At 43.2% G+C, this 22,721-nt stretch overlaps 1 protein-coding gene across 1 annotated transcript in view; it reads right to left on the bottom strand.

Moving 5' to 3' along the window:
- LRP1B (LDL receptor related protein 1B) overlaps positions 1-22,721 on the bottom strand; it is a 1,691,377-nt gene that overhangs the window by 344,354 nt on the left and 1,324,302 nt on the right. The window contains exon 42 of the mRNA XM_088474914.1: positions 6,736-6,925. Within this exon, the coding sequence (XP_088331040.1) occupies positions 6,736-6,925 (190 nt within the window). The remainder of the gene's footprint in view (positions 1-6,735; positions 6,926-22,721) is intronic.

Consider the following 22,721-nt stretch of genomic DNA (forward strand, 5'->3'; position numbering starts at 1 on the left):
ATCAAGTTTAAATTTAATCTAATTTAAAATGAATGGAAGTGGGCCAAACCAGGGGTGTCACAAGGGGAGGTTCCAACAAGGTGCAGACTCCCCCTCAGTGACAGGAGCCGAGTGTTGCACTGTAGCATTAAGTGCACCACTCGGCTCCTGACACTGAGGGAGCCGGCCGGCACTGCACACAGTGACCTCCTGCACCCACCCTTTCCCACCTAAGTAATACACACGGGGGTTCGGGCCACACCCTCTTCCCATGTAGCCACCCCCTTTCCGATGGTGCATGGCGCAGCCGCGTGCACAACATTTCTCCCCTCACCGGGTGACACCGAGGGCAGAGACGCCACTGGGCCAAACCAGTATTCTAGAGACTGCAGTCTATCAATTCACTAGGCTTGACAAAATGATGTTTACACAGCTGTATGAATATAGCACACAAAATGGCCGCCACCATTTAGGAGACTGGTCCACTTTAAGAATACATATACATTGAGAACGGATTTTATTTTACGCTTTCTAGGAAGTTGCAAATTGGATTTGTCCTCAAGAGTATACAGCACACTGTACATTAAATAATGAATGACCCTCAAATGTAACATTTATTCTACTGCCAAAAATAACATTAGACTAAATGAAGTACTGTTTTGGTTGAGCAGGCTGACATGATTAGTCTTTGACAAATACATGGATCCTCTATACATGAAGGAAGTGATGATGGGCCATTAGGCTTTGAACTAATAACACAAAAGAGCTGATGTGGTTTCTGGGAAATCCTTAGAAGTGACGCAACAGAGACACGCTGAAGATATTCCCCAGATGCATGTTATCTACAACATCTATTATTTCATGGTCATTAAATATAGTTGTCTGTAAGCGGAAAGTATTCTATTAAAATATATAACCAGCTAGTTTCTTTACATTCATTAATTTAATTGCTGTCCTATTTGTTTGATATATAAAAGCCCTTATTTTAAGAGGAACAAATATATACAATAAACAGCCATATGACATTTTTTATAGTGTATCTTTAACCTACACACAGGAGTAACCCATTTTATGGGCTGCTCTAATACTCAGCTAATCAATTCATTAGGATCTGGTGATATTATCACCCGCCTCATCTCTCAGTGAAGACACTAATTCATGGTCATTTGTTAGGCAGCATTCTCACAAATATTTATTGGTTCAACTTAGAAAATGGCTGCATTCGTTGTGTATCAGTGACTGTAACAATTTAAATCCCTCCACAATCTAGTTACAGTATTGCATTTAATTGTAGGACTCCGTGGTCTTCCAATGCTTAAGTTTAACTTTTAAACAAATCAACTGTTACTCCTGCTAAATCATGAAATGAAAGAGGAAATGCTCGCTGAGTATACCAGGGACCAGCTCCCCTCCCCAGTGCTGCCAAGACCATCCCGTATAATACACTCTCCCCCCTCTGGTGACTGAGGGGAGTCAGTGAGGTGCTACAGGGGGAGTGAGGTGCTCCATGGTGAGGTTCGGGAGTGAGAGGTACTACAGGATGACTGAGGGGAGTCAGTGAGGTGCTCCAGGGAGAGTGAGGTGCTACATGGTGACTGAGGGGAGTCAGTGAGGTTCTACAGGGTGACTGAGGGGAGTAAGTGAGGTGCTACAGGGGGAGTGAGGTGCTACATGGTGAGGGTGGGGAGTCAGTGAGGTGCTCCAGGGAGAGTGGTGACTGAGGGGAGTCAGTGAGGTGCTCCAGGGAGAGTGAGGTGCTACATGGTGACTGAGGGGAGTCAGTGAGGTGCTACAGGGTGACTGAGGGGAGTCAGTGAGGTGCTACTGGGGGAGTGAGGTGCTACATGGTTAGGGTGGGGAGTCAGTGAGGTGCTCCAGGGAGAGTGAGGTGCTACATGGTGACTGAGGGGAGTCAGTGAGGTGCTCCAGGGAGAGTGAGGTGCTACATGGTGACTGAGGGGAGTCAGTGAGGTGCTCCAGGGAGAGTGAGGTGCTACATGGTAACTGAGGGGAGTCAGTGAGGTGCTCCAGGAGGAGTGAAAGGTGCTAAAGGGTGACTCAGGGAAGTCACTGAGGTGCTACAGGGGGAGTGAGGTGCTAAATGGTGAGGGTGGGGAGTGAGAGGTGCTACAAGGTGACTGAGATGGAGTCAGTGAGGTGCAATGTGGGAAGTGAGGTACTACATGGATAGGGTGGGGAGTGAGAGGTGCTACAGGGTGACTGAGGGGAGTCAGTGAGGTGCTACAGGGGGAGTGAGGTGTTACATGGTGAGGGGAGTGAGAGGTGCTATGAGGTAAGAGGAATGAGGTGCTACAGGGTGAGGTGAGTCAGGGAGGTGCTACAGTGTGAGGGGAGTGAGGTGCTACATGGTGAGGGGAGTCAGTGAGGTGCTACAGGGTGAGGGGCACTGTGGTGGATACCTGACTTGGGGGGCCCCTTTGAAATTTTGCTATGGGGCCCACAAAGTTCTAGTAATGTCCCTGCAAATGGGGACATTCTTCAGCCTGGTGGGAACTCAGCAAAGCCTATAAGGCTTCGCTGAAAGCAGGATGCCAGCAATGAGGATTGTACTGCTATAGGGGTCTATTTACTAAGTAGTGTTAGGAGTTCAGAGTGAAAAGTGATAAAGTGCCAGCCAATCAGCTCCCAACTGTCATCTCACAGGCTGTTTGAAAAATGACAGTTGGGAGCTGATTGGCTGGAACCTTATCACTTTCTTATCACTTTTCACTCTGTCTCCTAACACTGCTTAGTAAATAGACCCCTTAAGCAGCATAGTTATAAACAACGGTAAGCTACTGTAAGCCAACTGCTGTTTGGTAAATACTGAATGAATGTCATTATTCGCCTTAGCATCACAAACAAGTGCTAAAGGGCTTATGATTCATTCTTACATAGAGCCCTTAGAGTTTAGTGAGCACAAAACAAAGAAAATGTAGGGGTCTATTTACTAAGCAGTGTTAGGACACAGAGTGAAAAGTGATAAGGTGCCAGCCAATCAGCTCCTAACTGCCATGTTTAAAAAATGACAGTTGGGAGCTGATTGGCTGGTATCTTATCTCTTTTCACTCTGTCTCCTAACACTGCTTAGTAAATAGACTCCTAAGAGTCTAGAAACAGGGAGTTTTTGAAACACACAGAGCCTGATTTTCATTCGCACACAATTCCAGTGTTCACAGCATTGAGCAATTCTCTGGGCGGAATTCAATTGATTACGCGGTCCGGATCTCCCGTCTAAAGTGGCAGGAGATCGCGGGCCGCTATTCAATTGCCGCCATTCTTCACGCTGATCGCGCCCATAGAGGTCAGGTTTAGCCGCGTAAAGCAGCTAAACCCAACCAAAGTGCTGGGCGCGATCGCGAAAAGTGATGTTTGGGCGCCCAAACATGTCACTTTTCGCACATTTCAGCTCTCATCCCCCTGGGGCTGCGAGCTGAAATGTAGCGCTTGGCAGCTGATCGCGCCCAACAGGAGCAAGAATAGAATAGCTCCATCGGGCGCGATAGGGGCTGGAATTAATTGAATTCCGCCCTCTGAACGAAAAACCGTAACACTTTGTACAGCACATGCGTTACACAGTGTGCACACAAAGAGGCGCAGTTGCGAGTGAGACACATAGTTTGGGTGTGAAGTTGACTAAGGTGTGAGACTGATGTGGGGAATTGCAGTTTTGAAACTGACCAGGGGGTCTATTTACTAAGCAGTGTTAGGAGACAGAGTGAAAAGTGATATGAAAGTGATAAGGTGCCAGCCAATCAGCTCCCAACTGTCATTTTTCAAACACAGCCTGTGAGATGACACTTGGGAACTGATTGGCTGGCACCTTATCACTTTTCACTCTGTCTCCTAACACTGCTTAGTAAATAGACCCCCAGGTGTGATACAGATGTGGGAATGTGCGAGTATGAAACTGACCAGGGTGTGAGACTGATGAGGGAAAGTGCAGGTGTAAAGCTGACCAGGGTATGAGACTGATGTGGGGAAGTGCAGTGGTAAAGCTGACCAGGGTGTGCGACTGATATGGGGAATTGCAGTTGTGAAGCTGACCAGGTGTGATACTGATGTTGGAAAGTGTGGGTATGAAGCTGACTAGGGTGAGAGTCTGATGTATGGGAAAATGTAGATGTAAAGCTGACCAGGGTGTGATACTGATGTGGGGAAGTGCGGGTGTAAAGCTTACCAGGATGTGAGACATATATGGGGAAGTGTGGGTGTGTAACTGACTAGAGTGTGATACATATATGGGGAAGTGCGGGAATGAAGCTGACCAGTGTGTGAGACATATATGGGGAAGTGTAGGTGTGAAACTGACCAGAGTGTGAGACATATATGGGGAAATGGGGGTATGTAACTGACCAGAGTGTGAGACATATATGGGGAAGTGCGGGTGTGAAGCTGACCAGAGTGTGAGACATATATGGGGAAGTGCGTGTGTGTAACTGACCAGTGTATGACATATATGGGGAAGTGCGGGTGTGTAACTGACCACAGTGTGAGACATATATGGGGAAGTGCGGGTATGAAGCTGACCAGTGTGTGAGACATATATGGGGAAGTGTAGGTGTGAAACTGACCAGAGTGTGAGACATATATGGGGAAATGCGGGTATGTAACTGACCAGAGTGTGAGACATATATGGGGAAGTGCGGGTGTGAAGCTGACCAGAGTGTGAGACATATATGGGGAAGTGCGGGTATGAAGCTGACCAGTGTGTGAGACATATATGGGGAAATGCGGGTGTGAAACTGACCAGTGTGTGAGACAAATATGGGGAAGTGCGGGTGTGTAACTGACCAGAGTGTGAGACATATATGGGGAAGTGTGGGTGTGAAGCTGACCAGAGTGTGAGACATATATGGAGAAGTGCGGGTATGAAGCTGACCAGTGTGTGAGACATATATGGGGAAATGCGGGTGTGAACCTGACCAGTGTGTGAGACAAATATGGGGAAGTGCGGGTGTGAAAATTACCAGAGTTTGAGACATATATGGGGAAGTGCGGGTGTGAAGCTGACCAGTGTGTGTGACATATATGGTGAAGTGTGGGTAAGAAGCTGACCAGAGTGTGTGACATATATGGGGAAGTGCGTGTGTGTAACTGACCAGAGTGTGAGACATATATGGGGAAGTGCGGGTGTGAAACTGACCAGAGTGTGTGACATATATGGGGAAGTGCGGGAGTGTAACTGACCAGAGTGTGAGACATATATGGGGAAGTGCGGGTGTGAAAATGACCAGAGTGTGAGACATATATGGGGAAATGTGGGTGTGTAACTGACCAAGTGTGAGACATATATGGGGAAGTGCGTGTGTGTAACTGACCAGAGTGTGAGATATATATGGGGAAGTGCGGGTGTGAAACTGACCAGAGTGTGTGACATATATGGTGAAGTGCGGGAGTGTAACTGACCAGAGTGTGAGACATATATGGGGAAGTGCGGGTGTGAAAATGACCAGAGTGTGAGACATATATGGGGGAATGTGGGTGTGTAACTGACCAAGTGTGAGACATATATGGGGAAGTGCAGGAGTGTAACTTGCCAGAGTGTGAGACATTTATGGGGAAGTGCGGGTGTGAAAATGACCAGAGTGTGTGACATATATGGGGAAGTGCGGGAGTGTAACCGACCAGAGTGTGAGACATATATGGGGAAGTGCGGGTGTGAAGCTGACCAGTGTGTGTGACATATATGGTGAAGTGTGGGTAAGAAGCTGACCAGAGTGTGTGACATATATGGGGAAGTGCGTGTGTGTAACTGACCAGAGTGTGAGACATATATGGGGAAGTGCGGGTGTGAAACTGACCAGAGTGTGTGACATATATGGGGAAGTGCGGGAGTGTAACTGACCAGAGTGTGAGACATATATGGGGAAGTGCGGGTGTGAAAATGACCAGAGTGTGAGACATATATGGGGAAATGTGGGTGTGTAACTCACCAAGTGTGAGACATATATGGGGAAGTGCGTGTGTGTAACTGACCAGAGTGTGAGATATATATGGGGAAGTGCGGGTGTGAAACTGACCAGAGTGTGTGACATATATGGTGAAGTGCGGGAGTGTAACTGACCAGAGTGTGAGACATATATGGGGAAGTGCGGGTGTGAAAATGGCCAGAGTGTGAGACATATATGGGGGAATGTGGGTGTGTAACTGACCAAGTGTGAGACATATATGGGGAAGTGCAGGAGTGTAACTTGCCAGAGTGTGAGACATTTATGGGGAAGTGCGGGTGTGAAAATGACCAGAGTGTGTGACATATATGGGGAAGTGCGGGAGTGTAACCGACCAGAGTGTGAGACATATATGGGGAAGTGTTGGTGTGAACCTGACCCATGTGAGACTGATGTGGGAAAGTGCAGATGTAAAGCTGTTGAGTGTGTGAGACTGATGGTGTGAATGTGCGGTTGTGAGACTGGAGAGAGAGATAAAATCAAACAGGTGTAGTGCAAAATGTATGTACTCTTCGCCAAACACTGTTCACTATTAGGAAACTGGATGGAAAATATCAATTACATTCTTGTTTACATTTCAAAAAAAGGAAAAAGATTATTTATAATCATGTTTAATATACTGTAGCAAACCAATTTTCTTTCTTTAAAGGGAGTTTGTGATAAATACATACCAGGAAAAGGTTAAATGTAAATATATTTTAAATAGCTTATGTGTCTGGAGAAACAGCTGTTTGTGCAATATATAAAGTACTTAAGTGTAAGTTCTAAGACATAAATTAAAGAGGATTTAGAAGAATTTGCATACTTTTGGCATTCGTCAAGTGCTAGAACATGAGGGTGGTCATCTTCAGACATGGTGATAACAGCTTCCCTGTTGAAGGCCCCTCTCCGACTCTGGTCTACTGTGTGGCGTGTGATGGATGAGGTGGTGGAGCTCGTCCAGTAAAGTGTATCCCAGGCTCGATGATAAGCCAGACCTTCCACAGAGCCCACATCTGTCAAAAAAGGCATTGCAGAAAAATTAGATTATCTCGTGCTGTTAGAAAACCTAAAGTAAGTTGTTTAATGACTCATTTACAATGTGGATTTACATGTTTAAACATCAAACATTTTAAATTAAATTAACAATGTGATTCCTGAAAAAGCCTTGTAACAGCAGAATATATCTCTGACAAACAGTTATATTCTATGACCACTAATTATCTGCTATACAATGATACATCTTGCTCTGACAGAGCAGAATTTTTGCATGGTGTGCGCTATGTACAGTTGGTCAGCTGTAGCATCACTGAACTGAGTTGCACGGCTACAATATTTACCTTGATCAAACAGCTTAGCGGCGTCCCGCCTTAAACTGATTGCACTTACCCAGAAGCCACATCACAGCTACACTCACTGGTGAGTGCAATCAATTCAAGGCAAGATGCTGCCCCACTCACTGGATCAGTACTGTACTAGCCAATCTGCTATCACAGGCACTTATACGAGACTTTCATCTTTACACTAACAGAGGATCATAGCCCTGACACAGAGCTGAGTTTATAATGACCCCTAAGACAAACCACACACTCATCAGTAGACACCACTAATGAGTGGGATATACCAGACTCAACACTGATATTTTAGTGTAGGTAGTGCTGGGGGATCCACCAGAAAGTGAGCCCTGTGACTTATTTTGTATTTGTGTAATGCACAAAAAATGGTTTGTTCCTCACAATTCATGTGTGATGTTTTCATTTATACCCATCCACACATCACATACAACCAAACACACAATACAATACACCCCAATACACTGCAACCACACCCACCACAACTTACCACTCCTAATCCCTTCAAACATCCTCTTCTCTCAACCTCACCCCAATGCAGCGCTTTGTGTCACCGAAATCCTTTAAAGGAGCCTGATGGTTGCAGGGATAACTGGACACAAAATGGTGATGCACAATTGTCACTTACAATTTGTCTGTGTCTTGTGGCTGAGTAGCACTGGTAAGAGTGGTACTGTAGGTATTGGGTTACTTTTGGTAAGAGAATGCCCCAGACACATTGGTAAAACAGGGAGACAGAGTAAGTCCAACCGGAGCAATGCCTGAAAAGCCTAGTCATTAATCTGCATATCCATCACTATTGGGATAGTCCAGAAAAAGGACAACTTGTGAGGGTGGGTGATGCGCTTTAGCTTTTAAACTTTAGAGAGTTTTTAACTTTTACAAGTGCAATAAAATAAATAACAAATCATCCAATCTGATGTAAGGTACCACAAGGGTTCTGTAGCGCCATACAAAGGGATTGAACAAGTAACAACGGGTGTAGTAGGTATTACCGCCGGCCGGTAAATCCCGACAGCGGCAGCCCAGCAAGGGTGAAGATCCCAATCATCCCTAAGGTAAGTATCGCTAACCTAATTCTACCCCCTAACCCTCCCTTAGGGGTGCCTAACCATAACCTCCCTCCCAAGTGCCTAACCCTAATCCCCCCTCTAAGTGCCTAAACCTAACCCCCCCTTCCCCGCTGCCTACAACTAAGTCCCCCGGGGGGGTGCCTAACTCTAACCTCCCCCCGGGGATGCCTAACCCTGGCCTCCCCTTCCCCTAGCCTATCTCTATGCTGTCTGACATACTGTACAGTGACACCAGTGGGAATTATTGGTTCCTATGGGACACTGGGCCTGATTCAGAGCCGGATGCTATTTGCGCTCGCTCGTTCAGAAAAAGGGGCCGGCTATTTAAATTGAGCGCTCGCTCTTTGCGGTCTGTTGACGCCTCTATGTCTGAGCGAGCGAACAAAACATGCGCTCACTATTTTGTAAAGACGCCCCCTGGCCGCTCGCATCATACTTCATCTCCGCTATTTATTCGATTAATTGAGTACATCGTAAGGCGTCTAAACTGCTCGCAGTGCTTGTGGTTGGATTTTCCTACCGCAATCATGCGAACAGTTCAGGCTAAGAAACAACCAAGTGACGTGGTCGATGACGCTGCTTTGTTAATTATGCACACCCTTAAAACGCCCGTTTTGACCGTTTGGCACGCCTGCGTTTGGATCTCCACTCCCCGTTTTCAAGCACCTTCCCCTGTTACCACCCACAAACGCCTCATTCTGTCACTCAAATTAGCAGGCACTCGCAATTTTGCGAACACACGATTTCCGACCGCACTGACTGGTTGGCACATGCGCATTACGACCCATACGCATGCGCAGATGTGCGAACATCGCTCGGAGCGAATGAGCGGCCACTTACGAGCGGCTCTGAATCAGGCCCACTGTCTGCAACTCTGCATCATGTTATCACATAAACGCAGACAAGTTTTATACGACATGCTGAAATATTTTGTAACATAAGTAACAATCAGATGCCTCAGATCAGTCTTGTGCTGGGTGAAATAGTAATTCAGAAATAGTGAAAACTATATTTTAGACTATTATCATTCCTGATGAACGTGTGCTTCTAGTATTTTAATAGGGGCAGTACAGTAATTACAGGTAACTGTAACCTTTTTTGATATTGGAAGGCAGGCTTTAAGTGATTATTCATACAAGCAGGAAAGTTTCTCAAAAGGTCTTTTAGCGGCTAAAAAATAAAGGAAAATACCTGACATTTATTAATATAACATGGGAGAGCAGGATTTAACACAGATTTTGTTATTATAGCACTTATTCTGAAAGCATATCCATAAAGTAAGTGACCTTCATTTCAATAGCTTATACCTTTATAAAATAGTCCATGACCTGAATGTATGTGTGAAGTACTGATTCATTATCCCTGACACTTCCTAAACCTCTTCCACAAAATGACTTTGACAGATTCTCACCAGCTGATACCTCCATGCCAAGTCAGCAACAAACCATCGGCACTACCACTGAGATGAAACAGATGTTACGTTATATTATTTCATGCTGTAATACAGATGGAAACTAGTTCTGAGAGTTTGTCTATGTAAATGTGAAATGTATTAGCAGAAACACATGTGTATATGTGTTATATGTTATATGACTGTGTTCCTTAGAGGGAAACAATTTCTTGCCACAACAATTTCCCAATAAAACTTTACTGCCAGGTTTTCTCATAGGTTGGGGAACTGGAAGATAGATTTGGGCTTCCAGTTCTACTTAACTGGAAATTAAATTGACAAGATACAGTAATTAATAAAAAAAATATAGAAAAAGGAAATAAAATATTATTTTTCCAAAAGTAAAAATACATTTGAATAATAAATAATTTAGTTTTTTTACTGACCCCCTCTTCTCCCGACTATTGTCATCCTGAAATAGCAAGATAAATATGTGCATTGCAGTTGTGCATGTACCATGGTGATTATTTAAAAATAGGTACGACTTGCATGGGTAAGCCTTTGCTGAAGGTACAGTGGCCTGGGGCCTTCCCTAATAGAGAAGTTCTACTATTCATGATAACACATCATATCCAGATTTATGGCTTTATTGGATGTGTTCAGTACATGGAGTAACACAATACAAAACCCTTGTCTTTCATATGGAGCAAGGACATTGATCCCTATGGAGCCTAATTATTAAATAATATTTGCGGGTTATTCCCAGAAAACAGACATTTTTGGGGATACTTGCAGATTTTAAGTATCCCCTGTATGTACCATGGAAGTACTGCAGCAGATATCTCCATATTTATCGTGATCTTTCCATTTCCAGCAGCATCTGAAGCATTCCGGACCTTGGCTCCGATAGGATACCACAATTTCCAGCTGGCCTATGGGCTACTAACTTACACATTTGTATGGAGATGGAGCCTCTGGTCCCCTCTCCGCCGCCCCACCGGTGATGCATGGACCCAAACCAGGAAGCAGTGGGATAGTTTTATGCTATTAAACTGCTTCCAGCTCTTCACCAGGATGGGCTCTTATCGGACCCCATCTCCTGGCAAGAGATTATTTGTAAATTTGTGTGAAAATATACATTTTCATTGTGCAAATTTATGCAAAAAAATATTTATCAGATCTACATTAAAAATGCAAATTGTGATAAATATGCCCTTATGTGTGCATATTCTGTAGAAAGTGACCTCATGCCAACCAATCCCTGCTTTGGAAGCTACTTGGTGACAACCTTCATTAGTTGTCAATTGTGCATCATGCAGGAAGGAAATGCTATACTATAGCTCCGGTGTCCTGTCATTTGTACCTTAATTCTGAAGAATCTACTTTGTGTCAGAAAAATGGCAGTGGTGGATCAGAGTCTGTTATATCTGTACTCGACTGGTCGAGTCTGAACTGAATCATTGGAATGGTTGCTGACTTGTTCATCTGTTATGATGATGTCAGCCTGTGCATTGGCCTCATCGACTGTGATTGGTTTGCCAGCAGTTTTAATCAGGTGCTAGCTCTTGGGCCTGTGTGGGTTGTTCTGTTCTTTCTGAGTCTCCCACAGGATTCCATGTCTTGCCTGGTCCCTGGTTCTAGCTGTTTACAACTGCCTAGGAAGGATTGCTGTTTTCTTCATCTGATAAGTATCCTGGATACATTCTATTACATATTATTGCTTACAAAATACACCTGGCTTATATACTACTCTGGATAGTCCATGTGGGTTGAAATGTCTTATCCTGCAGTTTGCTGTATATCTAAAGAAATTACTGAGTTTTGCAATTACTCTCATGTTTTTTTAATTATCATTCTGGAAGAATTATTATTGCTTAAGAATGTATATATTATTAATGTAATGAAAATATAACTACATACTCTTTTGTTAGTTGCTTAATTATAAGTAGCAAAATTGAACCCCTTTTTGTTACTAGTTTGCAGTGATGTTAACTACAGGAGAGTATTCAAGTAATCACTGATTAGGAGGGCTAATTGCATTACTTCATCAATTAGCTTTAGACAGGCTTCTTCTGTCTAGTGTGGGAAGCTAAGTAGTAAGGTCTTGGGTTTATTCCTAAATTGGAGACCTCCTGAGAATCTAGGCGCAGTTCCCTATATGAGCTCTTAGAGTGTCACATTTCTTTGTCTATATTTTGATACTTGTGCTTCCTGCACTGCTATTACTTTTGTGCGAAGTCCAGGCGGCAGCCGAGTACCTACGAACAAGTGTTTGTTCCTGGAAAGGGTGTTGTTATTGGTGAAGAGCACTTTGTTTAGGTTTTGTCAGTGCAGGAGTTCATGAGGTATCATAACAGGGTCTTTGCTAATCTGAACCACTAGTCTTTGATGAAAATCACGGATGTCTGGCACAAGTTCTTGAATCTTTCTGGCACTGAGGCTTTGGACAAGACTGACACTAATGTTTAAATAATATTTAATTTTAAAAAAGTATTTATTATTAGAATAAAGCATTTTTAATGCTTTTGACCTGTAACCTCCATTCTGAAATGCGACAGAACGCAGAACACGAACACCACAGTATTTCCTAAATAGGCTTCCCCAAATGTAAAGATAGTTATCACCTGCAATAACAATGTTATAGCTGGTGGTAAACCCTTTTAAATGTGTTGCATTATATAAAATTAGACAAATGTGGCTTTTTGCCCACTCAGCTATAACCCCCTAAATATCATTGTATAGAATAATGAGGCCAATGCAAAATTGAATGCAAATAGGCCGTATTGTTCCCGCATTATGTATACAGGTCAATACAGTATGTCAATGTTGTACGCATCTCTGCGTCTGGATCGCCCTTATAAGGTGTACTTCCACATAGCTTAAACTTGGTGCAAAAATATCAGTGCTTCTAAGAACAGGCTTGTTTATGCTTCTGTGGGGTCTATTTACTAAGCACTGTTAGGAGACAGAGTGAAAAGTGATAAGAAAGTGATAAGGTGCCAGCCAATCAGCTCCCAACTGCCATCTCACAGGCTGGGTTTGAAAAATGACAGTTGGGAGCTGATTGACTGGCACCTTATCACTTTCTTATCACTTTTCACTCTGTCTCCTAACACTGCTTAGTAAATAGACCCCTGTATATCTCTATATAGCCCACAATTCTGTTACTGAACATCATGTATGTGAGAGCACTCATTACAGCCTAGTAAATGGAGAATTGCTTCCCAAGTGTACCCTTGCTTCTCAGACAAGCGCAGACACACAAGATATAGTAAACTATGCTAGCAGACGTAAGGCCCCCATACAACAGCAATCTGAAAACCACTTTTGAACAATTTGAAGATTTATTGCCCGATTTTAGGATTTCCCAATTTAGCAATCTGCACCCATACATTACAGATCTTTTTCAGAGATTTGCAGATCATTTTCAGCAAACACAGATCTTCCAATCTTGAAAGGCCCGTCATTTTACTACTAGCGGGCTGCAAACCTGCTGATCATGTCCATACACTAGCAATCTACAGTCCCAATCGATCTGTGAAATCCAACATGTTGGACAATCTGATTTAACAATTCCAATCACTTTTTGGTTGCAATCTGCAATCTGTGAAGCCCACACACTTCAGATTTTTATACACAATCATATACACAATCTTCTGCAAATTACAGAATTGCCACAATCATTTGGTGATGTTTGGGGCCTTTAGATTTTACTTTGCATCGGCCCCTAATATGTTTAACAATCCATTACACAAACCAATGTAGCACTTCCGGCTTTGAATTTAAAAAAAATGTTCTGCATTAATGAACAATTAATAGCTCATCCCATTATGGTGAATGGGTGCGATTAACCACTTGTAGTAGTCCACACAACAAAATCAAAGCTTTCCTGCGTAGATCACCCATTGGAAACACGCTGCAACAAAATGTGCAATCACTGGTAAGCGATCATTCACCTGCACTAAAGTGACCGGAAATCACAAGTAGGTAAACGTATAAAGCCCGCTATCCTTTTAACACTAGATCGACAAATAAATGGAAGCACATCAGTGTGATCAGTGCAAAAGCTGGGTAGTATTATATAAATGAATGCAAATGTAGTTAATAAACACAGGTTATTCACCTGCCCTGACATCTCCAGTTACATCAGTAATGGGGCTAAAACAGCTGATTAAACATCTACATAACACAAGACAATATCTTATGATTTACAGAGGCAATGCAAGAGCAATCACATCATCACACTGCCAAATACCATCTATCACTTTTACTGAATTTAACGAAGATGGATTACATCCTAAAGTAGAGATGCAAGCTATAAATATATTCATTCTGATCTTCATCTGACTTTCCCCTAGAATAGACATGCTGCAAATCAATAATTGAAGAACACACTTCTGATCCTTTGTTATAAATGATTTTTAGAAAAATAATTCCGTTTGGCATAATGACAAAAGAGAAAGTGCTAGTAGGAGATGAAACACTTGTACGCGGAAACTTAGAACAAAGAGGACTTATCAATAGAAGAAAATACTTTTGCTGGTAGTTTTACACAGAAAAAAAACTTTTTATCAGTGGAATTACTTTATGATTTAAGGGAAAAAGTTTTGATTCCATGAGAATTGGTGATTTAAAGACTGTTCTAGGCCTGATACAGAGGTGGAAGCTGTTGTGGCATCGGACGGCAGATGTTTACAGTCTGCGTGTATGCCCAAGTGGCACTGCGCAAGCATCTTGATGGTTACCGCCTGGACGCAGAGTGGATTTGGATGCAAAGAGAGGAAATTTCAATGTGCAAGCCTGGGAGATGACAGAGTTGTACCTAGCCAGACGCGGGAGTGTCGGGGACATGTCTCAGCCAGCGAATGCAGAGTTTTCAGTAGTTGCACTGATTTCAGCTGCCATGATCAGATGGACATTCCGCGCCATCATAGGGATGTGTAATGTGCGATGGTGAGACCGATGTGTGTCCGATAGCGCATCTTAATATGTAAAGCGATGGATTAGTGCCTCAGCCCATGGTTGACTCCACACAAATGCTATCAGCTGCAACATCAGCATAAAGATACTTTTGCGTTGGGGAAAAATACGCAGTCATGATGGCATTGGCGCCCACCTCAGAATCAGGCCATCTGTATCTATTATTTTTGCTAGTATGTTTCTAGTAGAGATGTGCGGGTTCAGTTTCCAGAGAACCAACAACAACCGAATTTAGGGGTTCAGAGTCGAACCGCTTTCAAGTTAGGAATCACTTTGGGGTACCGAGTAGAACAGAGTCCCGATTCGATCTTCACGTGGTTCGGAAATCGGATTTCAAAACCAAACTTGGGTTTAGGATTGCATGTAAACAGGTCAAAATTACATCAATACAATACTCCTGTCCAATAAATATCATCTTATAAAGCCTTTAAAGTAAGAATGGATGGTAAGAATTTCATCTAGGTAGAAGGTAGAAATAGAGATGCTGGTAGTGCAGCTGGAAATTAATAATAAACAGGGACATTTTCAGGGCCAACGATTTCCCAGGCCAGTTCTCTAAGACCTAAGACTGCATCTAGAAATTAGACACAGTTCACTACGCGGTGTGAGAGGTCTGAATTGCCTACCAGTATTTAGATTGGCCGTCTGGATTTTAAGATATTGGAGACTGTTTTGGAGGTTCCCGGGATCCTGAGCTTAGACCACTGTTGTTAGATAAAGTTTTTCATTATACCTCACTTATTTGTGGTTTTAATATTGTAATAAAGTGAAGGCACTATGGGTTCTATACATTATGTTAATTATTAGACCCCGATAATTAACATACTGACTCGACACGACACGAGCGTCGGAGCAACTCATAATTTCCCCTGTGCGGAGACTTCTGATCCGAAAATCAGCTGTCTCGCCGAAGTGCTTCACTGCTCCTTTCAGAGCAGTGACAGTAGTATGCCTGCGTGACCTATAGGTCAAACTCCCCAGCATCTGGCGGAAGGAGCCGGACGGGGGCGGAGGGATCTAAAAGGATTCCTCTTCACAACCCGGGACTCCTTTCCATAGGGAAGGAGCAGAGTTAGAGACGAGTGCAGGAGCACACTCCATCTGAAGATGGCAAATGCTCCTGCAGTCAAGCTCCAAAAATATTGAATTTTCGGAGCTTGAAGAATTCTATCCCCATACTAGTGTATGGGGACAGCAGGCCATTTCGGGAGAGGAAGGTAAGCAGGAGATACAGTAACTGTGATACTAGTGTATGGGGACAGCAGGCCATTCCGGGAGAGAAAAAGGTAAGCAGGAGATATCTGTGATACTAGTGTATGGGGACAGTGGGCCATTTCAGGAGAGAAAGGTAAGCAGGAGATACAGTATCTGTGATACTAGTGTATGGGGACAGTGGGCCATTCTGGGATAGAAAGGTAAACAGGAGGAATCTGTGATATTTCCTGCATTACCTTTTTGATAAATGGCCCAAAACTTAATTTCTACAATTTTGTAGAAATTAAATGATGATGAATAGATCCCTATGTCAGACTTCTATATTTATTTGAGATATATCTTGGGAAAGTATTAAGTAGAGGAATAATAGAGATTTATTATGTGCAAACAGGCAAGACAATTCAGTACATGAGTAGGATTAAACAAGAGCCTATATAATCCACTGCTGTACTGTATCTTGGTTTCTTTTATTTGAGCAAAAAGAATAACAAGAAGAAATTTACCATTTGAATATATGGCGTCCAATACGGATGCACACACTTAAATATTTTTTTGTGTTTATACTGTATCTGTAAATGGTTAGGTAATACAATTGTGGGTTTAGCAGCTCTGCTATTCGCACAGTGGGGCCATTTTTATTTTAGCCAATAAGATGTCTAACGGAAGTCTATAGGAAGTGCTTAAAAAATCTGCTTGGCCAATAACGTATCTGCCAGTGTGAGCCGTCATCAGTCAACACTTCTAATAATAGTAGGTGACTATAATGTGCAGATCCCAACGCTCATTTCTCAGGCCAATGAGTGACTACATGGAATCCAGTCAACCATGTAATTGGAACCTATGTGGTTACTTGGTAACCTTAGTGACAAGGTACAGTATCTGCCTAATTTGGTCACCCATGTATTGTTAGAACCAGGGGTGGTTGGCTAAAGAACTCTCCAGTACTATTCCTGATGGGCCGATCTGTCATGTGGCTACTGACTACTTTAATTTTTGGTTTAAATATTTTTTTTTCCTAAGGATTAGACCCAGCTCTAATCGGGGTGCTCCTGGCGTTTAGTTGCCGGTCCATTCTTAATTAAGTCTAGTGCGATTAGCCCTGTGCTGGTCCGTTTCCATCCCACTCCTTACTGAACTACCCACCTCCCCCTGTGATGTTGGCACTTCTGTGCCAATGGATGGTTGCCCTGAAAACTGACTTTTGCTCTGCTCCACCTATTGGGCAGGCCCTGTGCACTGGTGCCTCAATTGAAAGGACCAATGACTGAGGTTCCAGGTTCCATCTCCCAGGATATATGCCTGATTCCAGCCAACACTCCAGTACTGACAGACTAACGATCAGAGAGCGACCCCCTCCCCCATGATGCAGGTAAAACATGAATGTCAGTGGCTGACACAGATACAGTAAGGACATCTTTCCCAGCACTAATGTAGTATGATATATAATATATATATAGCTCTTTCTGGCTATACAGAAGCTGCCACAGGATATTTGCTGCTGTAAATACATCAATTTGTTAGATAGTTTGTGTAAATTGCAAAAATATGGTTTCCTCTCAATTGGGTACATTCATAGAGAAGTTCTTTCAGGGAATGAAATGAGCTGTAAAGGCTTTGAAGACAATAACTTCCTCTCTCTCCAAATGTTTTGTTTGTTATGGCTGAATATTGACTTTTTAGGTACTTCTGCCACAAATCACTGATTACCTTATTGCTAGCTGAGACGTATTGTCATACCACAAAGAATTAATTAAAGCTCTGATGGCACAATTAGTGTTAAGCACATATTGTAAAGACATCTTCTTTCATGTTTTATTGCTTTTAAGATGGGCTACTGCACAGTCCCTGTTATCAATTGCAGTGACATTATGGGAGTATTCGCTGACACAGCTTCTTGTTGTCTGATTGGGTTATTTTACCAAGTGAAAAATGCTTCAGACAAGCTTAATTGTATGAGCTGGAGAAGAAGAGGAAGAGCAGAGACATCTGCATGATAACGTGGCAATAAGCATGTCATGCTTCACTCTCTCTCTATACAAACACCTTCATTTAATCCCTAATATTGCCCTAACTGTCTAAATATTAGGCATATGTAATACCGGATCTTTGTATACACGGAAAGCCATAAATATGAGCTGGACAAAGGGCCTGATTCAGAGATGTACGCTAATGCAATTGAAACTGCATTAATTCACAGAACATACATTCCGAACATACGACGAACAACGGCGTAAAACTCGGCGCAGATCGGGCAGCCATGCTGCATATAGGGCAAGTCTGACCAGCCGCAAACACTGCAGCTCTCATGACACACAGAGAGCTCTCATGTTGCGCAGGAGGATCGCAATGGCTAATTTATGCACGCCCATGAAACGGCGTTTCAACATCCAGACACCTGCAGTTGCCTAGTATCATCCCATTACTACCCCAAACTCTGACTACCTATCACGCACTTTGAGAATGGATCCTCTGTGCTGGCATAATTGCAAAACAATCACTGCACGAGCACAGTGCGGCTTAGATGCATGCCCAATGGCAAACAATCGCTTGTTCTGCGTAAAAATCTGCATTGTGTCCAGCTCCTAATCAGGTCCAAAGTATATTTTGTATACAGCGCACTTATATAAATTTATTTCAAACAAAAAGCACAATGTGTGAGTCCAGCAGGGGTCATCAGGTATAACTCAACAAGGGCCTCTGAGGGTAGGAATGTTATTTTTTTTTTTACTGTGTCATAATTATAACTTTAAGCACAATGGTAAAGCATGTAATTCTGACAGCATTTGTGGCCATCATTGGAAATTGATACCCCCCCCCCATGATTGGGAGTCATTAGAATTACCAGCCAGTTGTCACCTACAGTTGTCTAAATGGAGGCATCCATGAGAACACAGTCCAAAAATTCACTCTGATTCAGCTCCTCAGGAAAATTTTGATGCTGGTTCCTAGTAAATTAATACACCGTGATCTGGTGAATATTGGCAGGGGCGCCAAGGGGGGGGGGGGGGGCTACTTTTTAAATGAGATTGAAAGAGGGGTCCCCTTTACCCCTATAACATCAGGGCACATCGGGCAGGGAGAGAGAGGACTGACTGTTTGTGCTGGGCTAGCGAGAGAAGCTGCAGAGTATCTGGGAAAGGCTGCTTTCGCTGAGTAGCAATAGTCAGTCCCAGTGGCGGTTCCAGGGGTGGGGCTGCAGCGTAGTCCAAAATTCAAATAGGGAAGTCCCACCAACTGCCAGTGAGTCCCAGCCTTCTATTTTTGCCAGCATTTGAAATGACAGTTGGCATTGCTCCCCTATTTGAATTTCGGACTGCGCTGCAGCCCCACCTCTGGAGCCACCACTGGTCAGTCTTCTCTCTTCCTGCATGATATACCAGGCAAAGCGATCGCACTGAATGACCTCCCCCTCCTCGATCTTCCCCTGGCTAAATAGCCTCTGGTACCCCCTGTGCACCTTACTCCCATTGCACCTTACCCCCATTATGTAGCTGTTATATACTTGGGGGGAAAAATAAATCATATATATATATATATATATATATATATATACATTGAAATTGTATAATCAGTGCCTTTTCCCTGCATTGGTTATAATTATAAGGCATAATGATCCCTATGGCCACATCCATTTTCATGTAAGGTTTCTCTTAGCCACTTATATGGAAACACTTGTAAAGCACAATACATGAGCTAGACCTGAAAAGTATCAGTGTGTTTTCATCAACAAATAGATCTTACTAACTGCTTTGTGGCTCATTTACATTTGGATGAAAGTCACTTTTATGACACGCCTCTCAGATGTAGCAGTACATACCCACTGTACCGTCACGCTCATAGGTGTTGCTTTCACACTCTGCCTGAAATACTTTTCCAAATGGTGGCAAGTATGGAATACATTCCGGACCCCTTCTCTCTTAAATAGCCCCAGGTCCAAATGTGCATGTTACACACCACCTTTTCTGAAGTTTTCCATAGCTTTTAGTATTCAGCCATCCACCAAATCTCTGCTCTGTGTCATATTGAGATCAGTTAGTGGGTGATGTAGCCCGTATCACTACAGCTCTGTAAGTCACTGGTCACAAAGAAACTTCTGTGCAGGTGGTCAGGGGCGCTGAGAGGGGGGGAGAGTGGTTACTAATTACCCAGGCCCGGGCTTGCTGGAGGGGCCCGGGTCCGGCACCGCTCCCCCCCCCTCTTACATCACAGCAGCCCAGCACACATCTACTTGTTGATGAAAACACACTGATACTTTTCAGGTCTAGCTCATGTATTGTGCTTTACAAGTGTTTCCATATAAGTGGCTAAGAGAAACCTTACATGAAAATTCATGTGGCCATAGGGATCATTGTGCCTTATAACCAATGCAGGGAAAAGGCATTGATTATACCATTTCAATGTATATATCTCTGATTTCTACTACATAATGGGGTAAGGTGCAATCAGGGAGATGGGTAGACTCTTCAGGGAGACAAGGAGATTGCTACTATTTCAGAGAGTCTCCCTGACAATCAGAGAGAGTTGGCAAGTATGGTGTAGTCTCTGTGCACTCCCACTCCCCTCTTGCTAGCCCGATTGTGGAGTAGACTCTGGCACTGTGTCCGAGTCTATTTTTCATGCGCAGATCCAGTGGCATTTCACAAGGTGGGAGCGGGCTGCACCAAGGTGTCACCCACCAAGGGGTGACCCTTCTCAGTAACAGGAGCCGGGTACTGCACTATAGCATTACCATCACCATGGGTAGGGACACTTGCTCCCATGCATTAACAGATTTTCATTCCAACCAACCAACTAGTTGGATGGTCACAGGAAAGTTTTTCTGGAGTATGGATAGATAGATAGATAGATAGATAGATAGATAGATAGATAGATAGATAGATAGATAGATAGATAGATAGATAGATAGATAGATAGAAACAGAAGCAATGTTTTGGAGATTTATCAAAGCTTGGAGAGAGATAACCAATCAGCTTCTAACTATCATTTTACAGGCTGAATTTGAAAAACGACATAAGAGCTGAATGATTGTACTGTATATCTCTATAAGCTTTGATAAATCTCCTTCTTAGTGTAATCCTTTCTGAAGCTATACATATATCTGTACATGTTAATCTTGAGAAAAAGATAATATTAGATTGGAAATGCCACTTCTGCAACTACAGTAAATAAAATAATATGCTTATTGCAATCTCCTGGAGTGCTGTCTATTCCATGGATCATGAATAGATTAGATATATACAGGACTGTAACTAGGGGTGTACGACAGGTGCTGCTGCATAGAGTGCAGGGCTCTGTAGATAGCACCATTGTTGCCCCACAGCCCTTGATTTTTAGCTAGTAGTCAGTATGCTGCTGCAGTGCCACCTGGAGCCTGTGCAGCTGCCCATAGTGTCCTCAGGACACTCCAGTTAGTGCTGCACAATATATATATTGTGCAATGTCTAGGTGCACAAAATAAGGGTCACCACGCAGCTTGTCCAGGTTAAAACAAACAAAAGAATGCTTTAATATCGTCAGCACACAGCAACAGAAAATGACCTAGCCTTCATTCAGGGCACTGTCTCACTTCTTCAACCATCTCTAAGAGGGCAGCTAGTCTGCACACTTCACACAGTCTCAAAGGTCTCAAGGTCCTCCCTGACTCCTGCTGGTATGGACACTGGCCTCCTGGCTTCCAGGCTCACTGGCCTGCTTGGGTGTCACAACCCCAAAAGGGCCAGCACTAAGGTGTGGTCACACCCTCTTTTTCTCCTTGAGGGCACAGACTCAGTGCCTCACCACCGCCACCTAGTTTTCTTCTACCACACAAACACACACACATATACAAATTTTTATAACGTGTGTGTGTGTGTGTGTGCATACACAAATATCAGACACTTCTTCCCTTTTTCTGCATGTTAAATTAAGCCAAGCCCGTACATTACTGGTCACATCCCCTACTCTTTTCAAATTGGTCCCTTTCATTATTTTTAGCACAGGCACGTGTGGTCCATAACCTGGTCCTGACAATAAAAGTTATGAAAATAGGAAGTACCAGCTTATGATGGCATTTGGCAATGTAGTGTGCATCCTGACAAGTGCAACATGTGACTATCCATCACAATACCAGCTAAAGACAACAGGTTGCAGTGCAACATTTTTTTTTCTTTTTCAATTACTGCAATCAAATTTTGCATAAGGTCAAATAATTTATGAGAAAGAGCCATCACATGAATGCAATCTCTATAAGGCACTAACTCCTAAAACTAGTTGCAGAAGTTATAGTTGTTATTGAAAAGTTATATCTCTGCTGGTGATTCAAGTGTCTTGTAGGGGTATATATCTTTCTATTGGTCTGGATGGCCCTCGCCAGGGGCACCGGCCGAAGGGGGGAGCCGTTGCTGCCTGCTATCATTAGCAAATGATCTCTGCTCTTACCAGTGTCCCGCAGTCAACCATCATTAGCTAATGATCTCCGTTCTCATTCTGTCTCCTCTGCTCTTATCAGTGTCCTCCATTGATTGCTAGTGTATATCAGGCTTCTTATATGTCCCTTTATATCAGAAAATTTCAAATTAGAGAGACTAAATATTTTTTCCTTTTTTTTCTAATATATCTCTTCCCCCACAATACCCACCATATACCAATCACCACTCACTGATTCCCATATGTCAACCATGCAGGAATAGAGTGCAAACATGTAAATGAAACTACCCTCAGTGTAAATTTAGCATATTTATCTTTTTCTCAGTTTCGGGGATTGGCCATGACTCTTATAGGTTGTGGGTACTCCCATGTTGGGAATAGGACATGATCCTTATGG

Source organism: Taudactylus pleione, unplaced genomic scaffold (genome assembly GCF_031769625.1).
Source record: "Taudactylus pleione unplaced genomic scaffold, aTauple2 ptg000156l, whole genome shotgun sequence".
Lineage (NCBI taxonomy): Eukaryota > Metazoa > Chordata > Amphibia > Anura > Myobatrachidae > Taudactylus > Taudactylus pleione.